The following is a 20,775-nucleotide window of genomic DNA, read 5'->3' on the forward strand; positions in this document are numbered from 1 at the left end:
ACAAGTAAGCAACCTTTTTCCAGAGATTTTGGATTCGTCTGGCAGTCTGGGTGAGTTCTGGAACTTACCTGGGAAAACAGCATGTTTATATCTTTCATGATTTGGTCTGGGGGGTTTCAGGTCAGTTAGCGAGTGAGGCCCATGTAGATGTATACATACAGACTGAGGCAAAGGTCATGAAGCCATTTTATTTATAAATAAATAAATAAATAAACCATTGGTGGTTTGACAAATAGGCATGTATTTTCAGATTCACAAACTCAAAAGAAATGCTGTTTCCTGTCTACTTAGGAAAAATAATGCCATTTAAATGTCCACCACCTGGACTAACTGCATTTTATATGGAAAACAATTCAAAGCACTATTCAAAATTTGTCTTCAAGATTCTTCAGACAATTGTTGAAGTTCCAAAGCTCATTGTCTTGTTGATTCCAATGAACTGTTCAATACGTTTTCATGCTCTTGTTGGAGGTGTCTCTTGGTTCTGGCAGAGTGTGGTCTACTAGGCTTCTGTGCTTCTGCCACAGTTCCATCTTCATGGAATCTGGACACACACCTTCTGATGACATGTTTTGATCAGACAAAGAGAGTGAGGCTGTTCACACAAGCAACAACTGGGTAGGACAAGTGTCCTACCCAGGTTTGGGGGCTGTGTACATTCCCAACTTTCACTTGTGTGGGAGTAAACAACTAGGGGGGAGGAGGGAGAAGTGATTGTGTGGGAGGCAGGATCTGGAAGGAGATGTGATGGGAGAAATGATGCTGTGGGAGACAGGAGTTAGGTAGGACGGCTTTTCATTCTACCTTGGTCAAATGCTGGGTATGAAAGCTGGAAAGGACGGTGCTATTCTACCTAGCTCCTGTCTCCCACACAATCACTTCTCCCTTCTCCCCCTAGTTGTTTACTCCCACACAACCCCAAGCAGTTTTGAGTTGTGTGAACAGTTTCACTCTCTTATGATGAAGTTTTCCTTTCCCTTCCTTATTTTAAATAAAAAGAGTAAGCACTGTGGCTGTGGCTGAGTTAAATGATCTCCAGTAAAAACACTGAGTTTGAGCTCCAAGATGTTGAAGGGCTCCTTGGTAGAGTAGTACTGGCAAACATGGGCCAATGCTCTGCAGCTTTACATGAGGCTGCAGACTGAATCCAGTGTATCTTATCTTCAGTAAAGCCACCAAATGGCACAGCGGGGAAGTAACTTGCCTAGGGAGCAAGAGGTTGCCGGTTCGAATCCCCACTGGTATGTTTCCCAGACTATGGGGAACACCTATATCGGGCAGCAGTGATATAGGAAGATGCTGAAAGTCATCACCTAATCCTGTGTGGGAGGAGAGCTTGTCTTGTGGGAGTAAGCATGACTTGCATATGAATGGGAGACTACATGTGAGCACTGTAAGATATTCCCCTTAGGGGATGGAACTGCTCTGGGGAGAGCATTCAGGTTCCATTTTCCCTCCCTCGAAGCATCTCCAAGATAGGGCTGAGAGAGATTCCTGCCTGCAACCTTGGAGAAGCCGCTGACAGTCTGTGCAGACAATACTGAGCGAGATGGACCAATGGTCTTTCTCAGTATATGAGAGCTTCTTATGTTCCTATAGCAATGGCAAACCCCTCCTGTATTCTACCAAAGAAAACCACATGGCTCTGTGGTCGCCAGGAGCCTACACCGACTCAACAGCACAACTTGACTTGACTTTATCTTCAGTAAAAGGGGCACAGCTCCAGGTCTAACAAAGGGAATTGCAGAAATACTTCTTGTAGCAGGGTTGGGAAGGAGCTCTGCCTGATGCCCGGCAAAGCTGCTGCCAATCAGAGTAGACTATCTTGGGCTAGATGGATTGACTCGACTCAGCAGCTAGCAGCTCTGTGTGTTCATATGATGTGAATAAAATGCAAAAACACTTGGTTCAGAAGTAAGTTTCAGGTTTAAATCTGCTTTTTAGAAAAAAGTCAAGTTACAACTTGCAGACATTCCCTGGTTTATTTCCTTTTTCTCTCTGCAATCCCTAAGACTGTAAGGTCCATAGGTCAGCAGCTGTGATGGAACCCCCGCTGCCACACACACACACACACACACACACACACACACACACACACCTTTCTTCATATATCTCTCTGCCAGTCTGACACATGATGATGATGAGTTGTTTACTCCTGGCTGGGACAACCAAGCCATCAAGCTGATTTTGACTCCTGGTGCCCACTGAGCCCTGTGGTTTTCTTTTGGTAGAATACAGGAGGGGTTTACCATTGCCCCCTCCCATGCAGTATGAGATGATGCCTTTCAGCATCTTCCTATATCGCTAGTGCCCGATATAGTACCAGCGGGGATTCGAACCGGCAACCTCCTGCTTGTAAGTCAAGCATTTACTGCAGTATGAATATTTCATAGCAATCTTACTACAAGCCTTTTCATATAACATTTATGGCACATCTGAAAATACATCCATGCAAAGTAACAGTGTGGTAGGTACATCAAATTTCCTGATTGTTTTCAATTAAATATGCATCAGATTTGGTGTGCTGCGCTTTGAAGATGAGCTGCTGTTACCTGGCTTGTAAAAACATAAGCCATGACAAGCTGAACGAGGCGAACCCTTAAAAAACACCCAAAAAAACACCACACCAAAAAATCCCTTGTTGAATTAACCTGTCTTTCTATCACCTTGCAGAGATAGGGGTAAGAGAAATGTTGTAAGGGTGACGTTGTATACGTGGATGTGTTGGAAGAAGGAACTGTTAACAGGCAGCACGTGGTATTCTATATTTAGATTTCTGGGGAAGGAAAAGAAAAGCCACAATTGAAAAGAGAGGCCAAGAAACCTGGTATCAGAATTTAGGGATGTGCACGAATGTTTCAGTGGGGCAGGGAGAAGTACCTTTAAGCATGAATAAAGCAGGTCCTTACCTGCTCCTCGGTGGCCCCGATGCTTTTCCGGGCATTGCACTGCACCGCTCAGAAGTCCGTGCACAGCTACAGGGCTTCAGCCAGGACGCACATGGTCACGGAACATTTTTTTCACATCATATGAACACACAGAGCTGCTGCCTGCTGAGTCAAGGTAATCCATGAAGCCCAAGGGTGTCTAATCTGATTGGCAGCAGCTCTGCAGGGCCTCAGACAGAGTTCTTTCCCAACCCAGGTAGTAGCAGTATTTTTGGAATTGACTTCATTCTGAACGCGCCAAATCAATTCGTTCATATCCCTACCAGAATTGTGCATCTATGACCCCATTCTTCCTTGCTACAGTGGTTCACCTGTGCCTGAGCCACACCAATTTGGAGTTCAGGTGGGATCTGAAAGGACCGTCAAGGTCCAATCCTAGAACCTTGACAGGCTGGTGGCCAGCTTACACCAGTACAAGATGGTACATCCGTCCTGGTCCTGGCAAGGGCAGATGCTTTCTCCTTAGGCTTCCAGGGGCAGGGTTGGATGACCGCATAGTGTCTCATTGGGTTTCCTCAGCCATGCCAGGGACTGCCTGCTGGTGGAATGATCCCTATTTCCCAAACCCCATTATAAAGAAACAACAATTGCAACAAGGTGATGGAGTTTATTGAACAACATCCGAGATGGAGTGAGTTCTGGAAGCAGGGCAGATGAATCAGGATGCCAGCTTGCGTTTCTAGCAGGGCTCCAGTGCTTCGGAAGGCTGCCAAACAGAGAACACAGCAGCAGGTAGAGTTTACCCCATCCTTCTCTCCCTGTGCTGGGCACGGCTTCAGCGGTTACACAACTCTCTGCCAAGCAGCTTGCAATGGTATATGGGAACCCACAAGAGCAAGAGGCTTGGCAAAGGAACAGCAGAGATCATACCGGTTACTGCTGCTGGTCATGCTGTAGGCCTTGCTTTTGGTTGGCATTGCACTGGGAGTGGAGAAAAGCCTTGCCTCTGCACCTGTTGGAGAGCCAAGACAGAGATAGTACTGGTCAATAGCTAGTACATACTGTTCCTGGGCCCAGATGGAGAGTAGATGTTTCTGAGTAAGTGCCGTTCCCGTGCCCTCATCCGGGCTTCCAGTAGTGATCTGCTGAAATGCGATTCGGCTGTCCAAATCATGGGCACCTCCCTTTAAAATCGAGGGCTTACATAGCCCCTTTAAAGCAGAGGAGAGCAGATCCATAACTGCTCCTCCTCCATTTGCCACCCTAGCGCTTCCTCCAGCTATGCCACATGCCTGCAGGGCATCCCCCAGCCGCTCTGCTTGGGCGCTGGCACGCACATGGCCTCTGCACATGTGCAGAGGTCATTTGTGTGGCTAGAAACCATGCTGGCCATCTAAATGGTCTCTGTGCATGTGCAGAGGCCATGTGTGTGCCAGCGCCATGCAGGGCATCTGGGAGACACCCCACCAGCACCCGGGCATAGCTGGAGGAAGTGCCAGGATGGTGGCGAGTGAAGGTGGTGCAGGCACAGACCTGCTCTCCTCTGCTTTAAAGGGGCTGTGTAAGCCCTCGATTTTAATTATTTTATTTTATTTTATTTTATTAATCAAACTTCTATACTGCCCAAACTTTCGTCTCTGGGCAGGTAACATAAAACAATTAAAACACATATAATAAGTTAAAACAATTCAACAATTTAAAACCAACCATAAAATTAAAACAGACAATTTTAAAAAGCTGGGAAAGCTTGGGTGAAAAGATGGGTTTTCAGATGTTTTTTAAAAATTGCCAGCGATGGGGAGGATCGTATCTCAACAGGGAGCGCATTCCACAATCTCGGGGCAGTGACCGAGAAGGCCCGTCTCTGTGTAGCCAACAGATGAGTCGGTGGTTACTGGAGTCAGACCTCCTCTCATGACCTCAATGGGCAGTGGGGCACATAATGAAGAAGACGTTCTCTTAAATACCCAGGGCCTAAGCCGTTTAGGGCTTTGTAAGTTATAACTAGCACTTTGTATTTTGCCCGGAAACCAACTGGCAGCCAGTGTAACTCCATCAGCAAAGGAGTAATGTGGTCTCTCCGAGATGACCCACAAACCAACCTGGCTGCCGCATTCTGAACCAACTGAAGTTTCTGGACTATGTACAAAGGCAGCCCCATGTAGAGTGCATTACAAAAGTCCGGTCTGGAGGTTACCAACAAATGTACCACAGTTTTGAGGTCACTGATCTCGAGAAACGGGCGCAGCTGGTGTATCAGCCGAAGCTGATAGAAAGCACCCCTGGCCACCACCTCAACCTGAGAAACCAGGGAGAGGTGTGGATCCAGAAGTACTCCCAGACTGCAAACTTGTTCCTTTTGGGGAAGTGTGACCCCATCTAGAACAGGGAGATCAAAATCGTCTCTAGAGTTCTGGCCCCGCACAATAAGTACCTTCGTCTTATCTGGATTCAGCTTCAGTTTATTCTCCCTCATCCAGCCCATTACTGGCGTATCAGCCGAAGCTTAATACAGGGGTGCCCATGATTTGTCAGCTGAATCACGCTTTGGCACATCCTTACCTTCCAGAATATAGTGACTGAGCCAACACTTACCCTTTCCACTGAGTGATGTAGTGTCTGGCATTCAGGAATCCCCCTTCTGCACTGGGCATATTTATCCCTTGTCTCCTGTGCAGCAGACTGGGCTACCAGCTGTTGAGGGAAGAAGAACTGGTTAGCTAATATAGCTTAGCCAATATACAGTTTCCATATATTGCATGTTTTCACACTTTGAAGCATGGTTTCCCCCTCCCTTGCTTACCTGGGTGTGTTGCTTTGTCCTTGCAGCCTCCAGCTGAAGGATGTTCAGGATCTCATTAGGTGTTTGTGTGTGGAGTCCTGAAGTGGAGTACCTGTAAGGGCTCTGAGAAGACATATGTTAGCAGTGTCCTCTTCCTCTATTTTTTCTGGGTCAAGCTGTTGGTGCAAAGAGCTGGTCCTGTGGTAGCAAGCATGAATTGTCCCCTTTGCTAAGCAGGGTCCACCTTGTCTTGCATTGAATCGGAAACGACACGTGTGAGCATTGTAAGAGATTCCCCTCAGGTCAGGGTTTCTTAACCTTGGGCCCCCAGATGTTGTTGGACTACAACTCCCAGAATCCCCAGCCACAAAGGCCATGTCTGGGGATTCTTGGAGTTGTAGTTCAACAACATCTGGGAGCCCAAGGTTAAGAAACCCTGCCTTAGGGGATGGGGCCACTCTGCGAAGAACTCCTGCATGCTTGCATGCAGAAGGTTCCAAGTTTCCTCCCTAGTATCTCCAGATAGGGTTGAGAGAGAATCCTGCCTGAAACCTTGGAGAAACCGCTGCTTCTTTGTGTAGACAATATTGAGCTAGACGGAACAATGGTCAGACTCGTTAGAAGGCAGCTTCCTGTGTTCCTATGTTGCTACCATGACCAAAGTTCCCCCTTTTCTGTTCTGGGGTACACATTAAGCCATAGCTGTCTGTAGCTCTGCCATGCATTCTGCTCAGAGGCATTCTTACCCCTGGACCTCCAGGCCAAAGTCCAGGGCCTCCACAGCCCCTGGGGGCCCTCATATCCTCTTTAGTCTGTCCCAGGTGATGTGGTCACCCGGCCTAATATGATGATGCTTAATTTGCAGGGGAGGGGGACCTCTAAAGGCCATTAGGTCCAGGCTCCAAAATTACCTATGTGCACTTCCGATTCTGCTATCTGAATATGATTTCTCTGCCAGGGGTGTTTATCCTGCTGTTGATGCACCATGATCAGGTGCACAGCTAGTGGAATCTTGTGCTTCTCCACTGTGGTATGGGCAGATTTGGTGTATGTGTGCAGCGTGTGTTCTCATCCTTCACTGAATATGCTTCACGTGATACCACTTATGCCAAGGTAATGTGTAGTGTAGCAGTGTTGGAGTGAGATAAGGATCCAGTCTAAGCCTGGCGTGTTCACACCACTGTCAATTTTACATTTCCACCGACTGAGTTGTGCTGGTGGTGGGAATACGCTGGCAAAATGGTACACCAGTATCTTTGACATTCTGTGGACACAGAGTCCCTGGTGCTAGTATCTCTCCGAGATTTCACATCAGGAAGATCAAGAATCAATATTGCTTAACTTACACTATATTTAATATAGTGTAGAACAATAAATTCAATATTACAACAACAATTGTGGGAGGGAAGATACAATATATCACACATCCTATGAAGCGTAACAGATATGTATCACTGTGTATCATATATTAACAATTGTATTATAATCTTCTTCTAAATATGCAATCTCTTTATAATATCTTCTCCAAGATCCCCATATCTGTGGAATAAATCCAGCTGCTAGTCTGTCCTCCTTCTTGTGTAAAAGAAATAGCCAAACGTGGCTCGACTTGCAATCTTCCTCAGCGGCCTTACAGTGTAGCACTCATATTATGAACAGTCAATGAAATTCATATTCCCTTCTGGGATCAAGTTAATATTTCTGTTCTCTGGGAGCTGATGATAATGGATAATGGTTTAGCAGTCCTATGATTTATCCTATGTCTCCAAAGTCAGAGAGCCCTTTCTCACGATCAGTGAGAAGGGCTTGGTGGAGGGAGGCAGGCAAGGCTGCACAAACTTACCTTCCCCGCAGGCAATCCCTCGTTGCTCCCTGGGTGGGCAGATCACCCGCCCAGATGATCTCTGACAGCACCCAGCAGCACGGAGGGCCAGGGGCCAGGATGCATCCTCCTGGCCCTCAGAACACTGTGAGTGTGAGATGCATTATGGGTATCCCAGCAGCAATGGGAGGGTGCCCGTCACTGTTGCAGTGCTGTCTAAAAACAGAACACTCTTAACCTCATTTCAGAGAGTGGCTGAGATAGGTTTGCCGTGAATGGAGCTGATGGAACTCAGGGGCAAGGATGGCCGAATTAAAAAAGCAGGAAATTCTTCAGCCTGAAGAATACTCTGTCAAGATGATCACAGTCCCTTTTGTTTCTGAGGGGGAAAGGTACCTAAAACTTTCACCATGTTTAGGAACTGGCTCAGGTAATACCTGCACATCAGGAATATACTGCAGTATTCTGTTAGGGGGTCTGTACTGGTAGCTGATATTATCCCAGTTGCTTTGGGATAATTTTATGAGAAGTGGTATATAAGTGAATACTGCCCTGAGCCATTTTTGGAAGGGCGGTATCTAAATAAAATCATTTAAATAAATAAATAAAATATCTCAGTCAGTCAGTCAATAAATAAAATGTGTGTCAAGTGAAGACTATGAAGTTGCATGAAAATTGTGGGGAAGTATACCCCCAACCTTCAACCCACAATCTAGTTTGGGGAAGAAGAAAAAGATTACTTTAAAATTAGCAGCCAACCAGGGATCCAGATCAGGCCTTGAGCAGAAGAGTAAAGTTTCTTCTTTACCTTTTTTTTCTTTGCCATTTTCCTGCCAAAAACCACCCCCAAGCTGGTATGGGCCCCCCAGTAGCACATTTAAATAAATCAGAGATTGGAGTTTGTCATCTCAAAATAACTGATTTTGAGATAGCTGAAGCAGACCGACCTGCAAGAGCCTGTTTGTAGTTAGTAACTCATACTGTTATTTATTTATTGCACTTATATAATGCCAACAAATGTCTCAATGTAGTTTACTCAAGTTAAAAATTGAAAAAGGCACACATTAAACAAATCAAAGCAGTTAGAAACAATACAATGAGGTCATGCACACAGTTAAAAGCTAAGGCTGTTCCCACATGCAGCCTAGCGTGGGTTAGGCTGTGCATGAGAACCAGTGTTATGGTGACAAAAATGGCATACCTTTTTGAGACAGATGCCAAGTGTTATACACTGAAAATGCAATATATTCTGGACACTATATAGTGGCTTGCATGTGTTAGCTTGGGCTGTGTTCAGCCCGAGCGGACATAGAGATGGGTGCCTAGAGCACCCATCTCCTGGGGGACTGCACAGTGCATTGTGGGATATCCAGAGGCTGGGGCACACAGCATTATGGGCAGCAGCAATGGCTGGGGATAAGGTTTGGCACAGCATGGATCCTCTGGGAGATGGGCACTCTAGGCACCTGTCTCTGTATCTGCTTGGGCTAAACGCAGCCCAAGCTCCCAAGGTCCATGCTTCCAGCCACATTTTTGTGATCGTCTGGTGGGAAGTTGAGTTGCACCCTCCTTCCTCCCTGCCCTCCTACCCGCCCAGATATGTGAATGGCCTCACTGTGTTCTACCCAGGTTTGGGAGCTGTGTGCGCGCCACATTTTAGGTGGTGTGGAAGCAAGGTAAGAGGAAAACCTGGGTAGAAGTGATTGTGTGGAAGCAAGGTAGCAGGAAAGGCTACCCAGTTTTCCTCCTATTTTGCTTTCACACAATCACTTCTACCCAGGTTATCCTCTTATTTCCACACAACCAAAAATTAGGAGAGCACACAGCTCCCAAACCTGGGTAGAACACCAGTTTTGATTGTGTGAAAGACCTCAAACAATTTAAAACTATGTAAGAACTGCTGAAAGAACTACTCAGAACTGCCAATGCATTTCCTTTGTACAAGAGGATACTGGCTACTGTTCAGAAACCTCCCTCCCTCCCTTGGGCTTATGCCTTCCAAGACCACCGAAAACATTCCTAATATCAGCAATGAATGTTAAATGTCTTTTGAGAGCATACGTGGCAGCAAAGGAAACATTTCTCTTGTATACAGGAAATAAAGCTTATCTTCTGTTCATGGGTGTAAGAAACAAAACAAAACACTTGCCTCTAGAATTGATGTCTGGATCTGCAAGATTTGTTCATGGCCCTTGACTTGTCTGACACAGATTTTGCATGAGAGCTGCGTGGTGGCAGGTGTGTAGCGTTCCAGTGAGAAGGCACAGTGGAGTGGCTGCTGGTTGCTGCGCCACACGCGAGAGAACGGAACTTCCTAGAAAAGAGAACGAGGCAGGCAGCCAATGTCAAAGCCAGACCAAAACACAGGACAACCAAACCAGCAATGCTAACATGACTCTGCCCATCCCAATGGGTGAGGGCCAGGATCGGCCCATCCACTAGGCCAGTGATTCTCAAACTTGGGTCCTCAGGTGTTATTGGACTTCAACTCCCATAATCCCCAGCCTCAGTGGCCTTTGGTTGGGGATTATGGGAGTTGAAGTCCAATAACACCCGAGGACCCAAGTTTGAGAATCACTGCACTAGGCAAACTAGGCAGTCGCCAATGTGGAACAATCACATCCATTATAAGAGATTTGTCAAGTACACATTTTCAAAGTACATTGCAAGAATTTTTAGGGGTCTGTAAAAATGTATCAAAGGTGCCATGATGGTGCAAGGTGATGAAGGACACAGAAGCTCTTGCACACATGAGGAACTCTCTCGAGAACGGTCTCATCACGGGATCTCCTGGACATGCCTCTTAAAGCAGTAGCACACAACAGAATCGTCAACAAACCTTAAAACACAGCAGGAAATAGTACAACAAAACACCAAATAGGAAACACTATAAAAACAGCATCTGCAAACAAAGCAAAAAGGAAACCTAAATATCATTAAAAGCTTAAATGAACAGGATATACTTTGCTTGGAGGTTTTTCACACTGTGCTTTTACCTCAAATCTCCCCCGAAAGGGAGTGTGTGCATTCACACATTGGCCAGATTTTTGCCAAAGTCTGTGCAAGATCTTTGGGAGCACTTCAGAAACAATCTGGGGTTCCCTTTCACAATGTAAGCTTATCCCGATTTCTTCCAAGTTTTAAAAATCCTGTTTTCATGATAAATCAGGAGTGGCTGCCAGTGATCGACATAATAAAGAACCAAGTTAAGTTTTTCAGATGCAAATAGTTGGGGGGAGGGAATCCAGTTGGGAGGCACTAGGCCTGGGTCACATTCCACCCGATGAACCAAAACCAGGACCACGACCCCCACACACTAGTTACAACACATCCCTTTCACTCACATGGACCACCCCCCGCTGCTGCTCGGGCAGGTGTGCACATCTTCCATCATCCAATCAAGCATGTGGATGGGTGACGGAGAGGTCACTCCAATCCCTGTTGACTGGCTGGCCACCCACTTGCTCTCCGCTCTGCCGCCACCTGCTGCTAGCAGCTGTTTCTGGGCAGATGGTCTGCTGCAGTACGTTACCATCACGTCACCTCACCGTAGCAGGGTGACTGCCCAGAAAGCAGCGGACAGCAGCAGGAGTGGTGGGTGAAGGCAGCAGAGTGATAAGGACAGCAAGTGAGTGGGCAGGAGGGTGATGGGGGCTGCCTGGGCAATGGAGACCCAGTGTTCCCTATAACAGGGATTCCCACATGCTGTTGACTACAGTTCCCAGAATCCTTGGCCAAAGGCCTTTGCAGTGGGGATTCTGGGGGTTGTAGTCAACACCTGGACATCCCTGTTACAGGGAACACTGCTGCCTCCCCACCCACCTGCTTGGATGACAGGAAGTGCCCACCTGCATGGGCAGAAGGGGTGGGATGGGGGCACCAAAGCCAGGCTTTGCCTGGCGGGGGGCAGCAATCCTTGGGCCAGCCTTGATGAGAGCAAAAGTTACTGTAGGCTTAGGTGGCACAGGGTATTAGGAAGAATCTCTGCAATCGCATTTAAAACGAGATAACAATACTTCCTATTTTCCCCATTGTTTTCAGTGGGTGAGGCTGTAGCCAATTTGGAGACTTACCCACTGGGTGGCTCTGCCTAGTGGGCATGCCACCTGCAGCACAGATTCACTTGTTTAAGTTTTCTTTTCAGAAACATTAGCTTTTTGAGTGTGACATAAATGAGACCCTCTTTTAAAACAGAATTGTTGCCTTTTTTGTAAGGAGCAGATTCTACCTTCTACACCAGGCCTGCTCAATTTAGCCCCCCCCCCCCACCGGGTCCGATATTTTTGGACTACGACTCCCATAATCCCCAGCCACCTTGTCCAGTAGCCAGGGATTATGGGAGTTGTAGGCCAACATCTGTAGAAGATCCGAAGTTGAGCAGCCCTGCTCTATGCACTCATTGGTAGTGCTTCAAACTCCACCCATTTGATCGGCTCAGCTCTTCAAGACTTCCCGTGACACTTATGTTATGTTTTGGAAGCCACACCTGGAAATATGGCAGCCTTCAATCATTGTGAGGTCATTCACACAATTGCGAGGTCATTCACACAACCAAAAAAATGTGCTCTATCTGGGCTTGGGAGCTATGTGTACTCCTAGTTTTCGGTTGTGTGGAAGCAAGGGAAGAGGAAAACCTGGGTAGCCTTCCACACAATCACTTCTGCCCAGGTTTTCCTCCTAACTTTCTTCCACACAACTGAAAATTGGTAGCACATACCGCTCCCAAACCCGGGTAGAACACAGTCTTTGATTGTGTGAGTGACCTCATAGTCTATTTTAAACCACTCTGCCATTTTAGAGTACAATATAATGGACTACAAGGTACTTAAATGCTATATTCCAGGGATTCCCATCCTGGAATAATAATAGATTGTTGTCGGGGATAATGGAAGTTGTTCAGCAACATCTGGAGAACCACAGGTTGGGAACACCTGGTTTAGAACACAGTTTAGTTTTAAGAACACATGGTAGTCACTTCTAGTTTAGTTTAGAACAAAAGGTCACTTTTAGTTGGAGCACTGCCAGAATGAACCAAGGAACGATCTAAAGCATTTGATAAAAGTGTGTCAGATGTAACAAAAAAACCCTTAGCATTGTAAAATAATTTCGTCCAGCAACCTTCCCAGGATATGTGGAGTAAAGCTGTGCAAAAAACCTCAAGGACGGAAGAATTTGGGCATATATTTCGATACGCTTTATGAAATAACACAGACTGACAATAAGCCAAAGGAAGCATAAGTTAAATGTTGCAGGCATTAACCTGAACCTAACCCCATATAAAGAAGGGGCATAGGATATGTTAAGTAAAAGACTGAAATTATTGATGAACCATCTGTATCACAATTTAAGACAGAAGCAAGGATGCTCCTTATTGGTTTTTTCATGTAGAGACTCCTTATGCAAAAGGTTATGTGTAAAACTTCACTGAGATGAAACGAAGTGCATGGGGAAATTGTTCAGGTGTAGAAAATAAAAGGAATAACTTGCACACTTTAATTGTTTACTGTAACAGTGGCCATGGAATATGGAAAGCAACGGTGCTGAATATACATGATCATAAAAACTGCTGGAAACCTTTTGCAAATCCATTTGTAATAAGCATGAGAGAGAAACTAAAGCTGAATATCACCCTCAGTGGCACACATGTTGCAGAGAAACAGAATGACACTTTCTAGCAGTTGTGTCAGTATAGTTAAGACGCTTTCAACATTCCAGCAATATAAGCCCTGAACATTCTATTGCTTATAAAATCAAAAGTATCCACCCATATGCTTCTTTTGTTGAGAATCTAGAAATCCACAAAGTATATTTTGAGGTATATTCTTTGCGTATGACTAACAACAAAGAGGTTTGAAAATCTGTTGGATCTAAAAAAAATCCAGTGCTCAATAATCATTTGTAGAGCGTGTCATCAGATATGTTCTTTAATCTTTTCACAGAAGCCTGAAGATTGTTTTGGAAAATACATTAGGTTTCAGTACAGGTATCAGAAATGAAACATTCATTGTTTGTTTGTTTTTTGGCCCCAAAGCACAAAGAAGCATATGTTGAAAGTGCAGTGAAGTGGAGGGCATAGATTCTCGAGAAATGATATGGAATGTAGCATAGGTTCTGTACACAAGCATTGGAAAGAGGGTGAATCACATGGTGATGTGGGATGAACATACTCAGTGATATTTGCAAACTTGCTTGCGGCATTATTTGGTAATCCTCATTTTGCATTTGACGAACGAAGAGGCAAATATGTTCTTAGGTAGTTACAACAGAGGGTTTGCCGAATACGTTAATCTAGGAGCTTCCAACCTGTAGTAGTCCAGATGTTGCTGAACTACAACTCCTATTACCCCACCTACAATTTATTGTGTCTGGGGATGATGGGTGCTGTAGTTCAGCAACATCTGGAGTGTCACAGGTTGGGAACTCCTGTGTTTATCCATAGATACCTCTAGAAGACTTATCAGGCAATTGACAGCTCGACATGGTGACACAGAAACATAGGAAGCTGCCATATACCGAGTCAGGCCATTGGTCCATCTAGCTCAACATTGTCTACACCAGGGATTCTCAAAGTTGGGTCCCCAGATGTTATTGGACTTCAACTCCCATAATCCCCAACCAAAGGCCTCTGGGGCTGGGGATTATGGGAGTTGAAGTCCAATAACATCTGGGGACCAAAGGTTGAGAATCCCTGGTCTACACAGACTAGAGTAACTTGAGGAGCACACAGTGACTAAATGCATCTCTGCTTTTATAGTGTTTGGCATGCATTTTATTTCAAACAAGGAACATAGGAAGCTGCCTTGAAACAAGTCAGACCATTGGTCCATCTAGCCAAGTATTGTCTACACAGACTGGCAGTGACTTCTCCAAGGTTACAGGCAGGAATCTCTCTCAACCGTATCTTGGAGATGCTGCCAGGGAGGGAACTTTGAACTTTCTGCATGCAAGCAGGCAGATGCTCTTCCCAGAGCAGCTCCATCTCCTAAACAGAATATCTTCCAGTGCTCACACATGGAGTCTCCCATTCAAATGCAACCAAGATATTCCCCTTAGGGGATGGAGCCACTCTGGGAAGAGCAGAAGGTTCCAAATTCCCTCCCTGGCAGCATATCCAAGATAGGGCTGAGAGAGAGATTCCTACCTGAAACCTGCCAGTCTGTGAAGACAATACTGAGCTAGATAGACCAATGGTCTGACTCAGTATATGGCAGCTTCCTTTGTTCCTAGAGTAGTATGGTGGAAGATGGAGGAAGGAGAGGGCCTTATTATCCCTCCACCCCAGTAGTGGCTGGAGTGGGCACCACTGGTGGTAGTGGTGAGAGGCAGCTTCAAGGATAAATTAGTAGGTACTTACCTCCACTCTGGCTGTACCTGCAGGTGCACTGCCCAGCACTCCCCATGGCAAGGGGTTGGCTCTGCCACTCACTTGGCCACAGGTGGGGAGTCAGCTCCATGGAAGCTTGGTGAGTGGGGTATCTGATCCCCTGCCACAGGGAGCGTTGGGTGCTGCAGCTTGCCGGTGTAGCCGGAACGGAGGTAAGCACCTACTAATTTACGTTTAAAGGGGCCTCACTGTTTTGAGAAGGAACTGTCTGACTCACAGTCCCCTGATATGGTCCTGCTACAGGACGCTGAGGAGGGAGCCCCATGGATGGAGAGATTACCAATTACAGAACAGCAGGAGGTTGCTGGGCAGCCATTGCCCTCTTGGGGAGGAGCCAGGAGGAGGGATGGGGAGGAGCCAGGAGCCAGCAGCAGACCAGTGAGCTATATGGAGCATCGGCGTGACTGCAAAAAGGAGCAGCATTTTGTACAGAGAAGAAGCTGCCATTTGGCTGCAAAGTCTGACCACGGAGGCCTCTGAATCTGTAACTCCAAGGGCAGGCGGGGCCTTAATTGGCTTCACCTGGCAATTAACCTTGAAGAGGTATAAATTCAGACTGCTCACTCTGTACCACACTGGTTTCAACTGACCGCTTTGGAGTGCAGTTCCAGCTCCTTGCTTTGTGCACCTTGTTCCTGATTGCTCCTGTGTTCTTGACCCTGTGCCTGGCTACCGACTTTTGGCTCTCTTCGGAACCCCCTGGACTACGGAACAGGTAACCGTCCCCTCCCCTGGCATTGACCCTAATTGGACTTGGCCCTTGACTACGATTTATGGACTGATGATTTCAAGATGGTAATTTCCATTGACTTTGCTTTGCTACTAGTAAAAGTTTATCCTACACATTCCTGCTGTTGCTTGATTTATTGTAGGAGCGTGCACCCGTGATACTCACACTGCTGCCTCCAACAATTCCCACACCACTACTGCTCCACCCTCATACCCCTTTTGATGTGAAAGTCAGACCCACCCACTACTTTATATGCGAATGGAGGAGGCATCTAATTACGCAAATAATTGTATCCATTAAATCTAGTTTGGCCCTAGTTTGTACTAGTTTAGGGATGGAACTAAATTTCTCCAAAGTGAAATCTGACACAGAACGTTAGGGTTCCTCCCAAGAGAAAGGGAAAGGAAATTCAGGATTCTTCCCAAAGCAAAAGACTGAATTATCCACAGATTATTTCTCCACTATTGGCACCTTCATTTTGCAAAAAGAGACGATTATGTGTTACTATTTCTAAGATTGCAGCTGGTTTTTTAGGTAGGGGAAAGTCTTTCCAGACAGAGGGCAAGAGTACAGCAAACTGCAACTCCTTCTCAGCTCCATTCCCGCTTGCGAAGGGTTATTTGAAACAATAAACTAAAATGCTATATTTAGAACCTGACTCAGTGAGTGGCAGAGAGATGCCAATGGTGATAAAGAAAACATCAAAACTGTATTAAAAATCAGAGCAAGTAGATTGATTGATTTTCTGGCCAAATTATCTTTTCCTTTCAGCTGGGAGGAAAACCAGGAGCAGAAATGCTGGGGGAGAGAAGGTTTCTGAGTGGAGAAATATTGGGTCCTTTCTCACGATCGGTGAGAAGGGCCAAGAGGGGGTGCGGGGAGGAAGGCTAAGAAACGTATCTCCCTGCAGGCGACTGCTCCACTGTGTGCACCCAGACAATCCTCCACTGCCCAAGGCAGTGCGGAGGGTTGGGGGCTGGATGCGTCTTACTGGCCCTCAGAAATCCCATAATGCACTGTGTGAGTGTGCGATGCATTGAGTGTGCGATTGCATTGATGCGGATCCTCCACAGTGCTAGCCAGGAGCCTGCTTCTGTCGGTGCTGTGTGGCGCCGACACACGAGCACTTAGACCAGGCCTGCTCAAATTAGGCCCCCCAGCTGTTTTTGGACTACAACCCCCATAATTCTCAGCCACAGCAGCCAATAGCCAGGAATTGTGGGAATTGTAGGCCAACATCTGCAGGAGGGCCGAAGTTGAGCAGGCCTGACTTAGACCAAGTTATGGCTGCTGTCTAGCATTTCTCCAGCGACTCTTGATGGTGCCCACCTTTGTCTATACTTTCTCATACCATTTTGCAACATAAACCACTTTGAGAAATTTTTCGTTGTTGAAAAGCAGCACATAAATTATCATGCTTAATATACCCATGGACGTTTACACCAATGGTGACATTTTAAATTAACTCTTAACAGGAGCCAGATATGGAATCTTCCAAGGTACAACTGTCCTGGAGCAAATAGGTACCTTTGCATTTCAAGGTGGTTGCTGGATTTTTAAGAACAATTAAACAGCACTGGCCTAATCCACTGAGGGGCTATGCATGCATGGAAGAAGTGATCCATGCGTATTCCGAGCTGGATAAGGAATCACATAGGTAAGCAGAAGATGCACAAGCCATTTCACAACCCAGTGCAATAGGCAAAACTGCATACAAACAGTGGTTTTTTTAAAAAAATGAAGTCACGTGGCTCAGTTATTTAGGAAGGGCAGCAAGGGGACTGGTTACAGCCTCCCTTCACTACCAGATTGGTAGAATTTTCATGGTTGTTTTTTTTTAAAAGAGCTATATGTGGGCACTGCAGCTCAGTCAGTTATAGGCTCATTTCATCAGATTCGAGTCCATGTCTTCCCTTAACTTCTTGTTGACCATACTCTCACATAGACAATGATCTGCCTTTCATGCTGACTGAGTATATAGTTGAACTTACTGCATCTTGTTTGTCATCTAGAATCACTACTAGATTAGAATAGAAGTAATCTTCTTTATTAGAATTGACTACTAAGGTAAAGTGTGCCGTCAAGTCGATTTCAACTCCTGGCGCCCACAGAGCCCTGTGGTTTTCTTTGGTAGAATACAGGAGGGGTTTACCATTGCCTCCTCCTGCACAGTAGGAGATGATGCCTTTCAGCATCTTTCTATATTGCTGCTGCCCGATATAGTACCAGCAGGGATTCGAACCAGCAACCTTCTGCTCGTTAGTCAGGCATTTCCCCACTGCACCACTTAAGGTGACACCTACTACTATGAATTTTGGTATACTGCTTTTCAACAAATGTTCACAAAGAAGTGTATAACAGTCTTCTTGACTAGTGGTCCTCCAGATGTTGCTGACAACCCCCATCATCCCCAGCCACAATAAACCATAGCTGGGGATGATGGGAGTGAAATGTTTTGGAGAGGAGAGCTTGTCTTGTGGTAGCAAGCATGACGTGTTCGCTTAGCTAAGCAGGGTCTGTCCTGGTTGCATATGAATGGGAGACTACATATGTGAGCACTGTAAGATATTCCCCTCAGGGGATGGAGTCGCTCTGGGGAGAGCAGAAGGTTCCAAGTTCTCTCCCTGGCATTTGGAGAGGAGAGCTGGTCTTGTGGCAGCAAGCATGACGTGTTCGCTTAGCTAAGCAGGGTCTGTCCTGGTTGCATATGAATGGGAGACTACATGCGTGAGCACTGTAAGATATTCCCCTCAGGAGATGGAGCTGCTCTAGAAAGAGCAGAAGGTTCCACGTTCCCTCTCTGGCTCCTCCAAGATAGGGCTGAGAGAGATTCCTGCCTGCAGCTTTGGAGAAGCCACTGCCAGTCTGTGAAGTTAAAATTGAGCTAGATGGACCACTCAGTATATGGCAGCTTCCTATGTTCCTTCCTATGTTCCTAGTTCAGCAACATCTGGGACACCACTGGCTGGGAACCCCTGCCCTAGATGAAAATCTGCCGTTGTGCTTTATGGCATCAGTGCAGTGGGAGTATCCCCAGCTCTCCATAGTCCTTTAATGAATATGGACAAACATCCACCAGATAAGCTTTTAATTACTTATATCCTGTTTTAGGCTTGGAGTTCAGACTACAAGATCCTGAGGAGCACACAGTGACTAAGTGTGTCTATGCTTATATTGTTTGGTATGCATTTTATTTCAAACAAAGATTCTTGCCCTGAAACTGTGTGTGTTTGTGTGTCAATGTTGCAAAGACCACCAGCAAGTTGGTTTAATAACCAACCAAACAAAAAAGCAATCCCTCATAGATTATTATTTTGTTAGAAAAACGCTAACACTGTGCTTTTATTTTGTCATACCCACTCTCAAATGAAATGGCTGTGTAGGATTACATGGGGCATTAGTGACCTGTTTTCCAACTCTGTGCTTAATAACTAAAATAATTAGAGCAACGTAACAATATTCCCACGATTATACTGTGGTTGCAATGAATCCCTTAATATCTTAATGGGTTTGGCACACAAACATATTGAATGATTACCTGTTTTTCACTTGCCAGTTTAAAAGATGCCAAATCTAATTCCCCTCTCTTATTTAGCAATGTGCACATGTACCATAAAATGCTTAAACTACTGAAAATAAAGCTGCCAACCACTGGTTCTCATGCCACATTACCTAGATTTTTCCTACTTTGTCTGCCCAGGTTCAAATCTTGGTTACAGAAGTTGGAAAAAGTCGGGAGAATCTCAATCATTCTCAGTAACTCACCAGGAACTGCAGAAGCTTTCCCAGACAGCAGGCTTGACCATGGGTTTACTCTGAGGCTTTGCTGCGAGTTTGAATTTGCCCCAAAAAACCAACACAAAAAGTGGATTTTTTAACACAGGCCCTAAATCAGGCTAGGCTCTAACACACGATGCAAAGCTAAATTGTGTGTGAAATACTCCCTGAAAACTTGCATGGATTTTGGCGCAAATTTAGCCCTCCATTCTGGTGGAGAAGCAAGCTAAAAGCCCTGTCTTTTTGCTCCAGGCTCCTGGCTTACCCACCTGGTAGCAATCATGTGAAGCTGCCCTATATGTATTCTTGGCTCAACTCCCCACCCCACTTAGCAAAGCCACCTGTCACGCCCTTCTGGGGTTGTGACACTCTGTTCCTCTCCCCAGTGGTAGGAGAGTCTGGCCTCAGAGGTACAGCTCTGGCCTTGGTAGATCTGCCGCCTGTTACCACTACAGGATGGAGAGAACCACTGCCAGCAATGCGGGCTTCACATTCCTAGGGCTCTTTCCTCTCAGACTGCCAATCATGGGCTGGTTCGGCTCTATATACCTGCAGTCTTGCGGGTATTCTCACGAGACCCGCAGTCCCATCCAAACTCTCATGAGGCTCCCTGGGCTCACGAGAGTTCGACGCGAGATCTCGCAAAGAGATGCATGATATCTTGCCATTGCTGGATGGCGTCACTCCATTTGGCCATGGGGGCCAGCCTAGCTTGTCTCAGGCGGGGATGGGGGAAGGGCCACGGGGAGAAAGCCAGAGGGTCCTAGACCCCACTCGGCAGTGGGACAGAGGTGAGTGATGTCGGGGGAACCCTGACACCACTGAAAAGCTGATTTTGGAGCAACTGATCTGTCCACAGAATAGCGGTTGTGACGGGGGCAGGGGAGGAAGAGGAATTGCATGCACTAGGAGAGATGTTTTTGTCTCCTTCTGATAAGCACTTTCCATAGCCAGGAATGTCCGGCCCTGTCACTCTATCTAAGCCAGGGGTGGGCAAAATTGGCCCTCCAGTTGTTGTTTATGTATTCATTTAACACATTTGTATACCGCCCAAAACACAAGTCTCCTGGCAGTTTACAACAAAACAATACAACAACAAAATAAAAAGGTTTAAACATTCCAATAATTTAAGATTTAAAACAATGTTAAAACTATTTAAAACCATCAAACTATTAAAACAGGATCTAATTAAATGTCTGGGTGAACAAATGTGTCTTGACTACCTTTTTAAAAATTGTAAGAGATGGGGAGGCTCTTATTTCAGCAGGGAATGGAGAAGTCTCATCCCCAAGTAGCCACTGGATGAGCCGGTGGGAACTGCAGATGAACCTCTCCTGATGATCTCAATGGGCAGTGAGGTTCATAGCGAAGAAGATGTTCTCTTACATACCC

At 46.0% G+C, this 20,775-nt stretch overlaps 1 protein-coding gene across 6 annotated transcripts in view; it reads right to left on the reverse strand.

Annotated features, from left to right (window-relative positions):
• Positions 1 to 20,775, reverse strand: part of UNC5D (unc-5 netrin receptor D) — a 420,790-nt gene that overhangs the window by 12,533 nt on the left and 387,482 nt on the right. For 5 of the 6 annotated variants that reach the window (XM_053269389.1, XM_053269395.1, XM_053269393.1 and 2 more), the window contains one exon: positions 9,642 to 9,806. In XM_053269389.1, the coding sequence (XP_053125364.1) occupies positions 9,642 to 9,806 (165 nt within the window). Of the gene's footprint in view, positions 1 to 3,559; positions 3,901 to 5,483; positions 5,583 to 5,691; positions 5,794 to 9,641; positions 9,807 to 20,775 lie in introns of those variants that run through there. The other variant, XM_053269391.1, reaches the window with a different exon arrangement.

Source organism: Hemicordylus capensis, chromosome 8 (genome assembly GCF_027244095.1).
Source record: "Hemicordylus capensis ecotype Gifberg chromosome 8, rHemCap1.1.pri, whole genome shotgun sequence".
Taxonomy (NCBI): Eukaryota; Metazoa; Chordata; class Lepidosauria; order Squamata; family Cordylidae; genus Hemicordylus; species Hemicordylus capensis.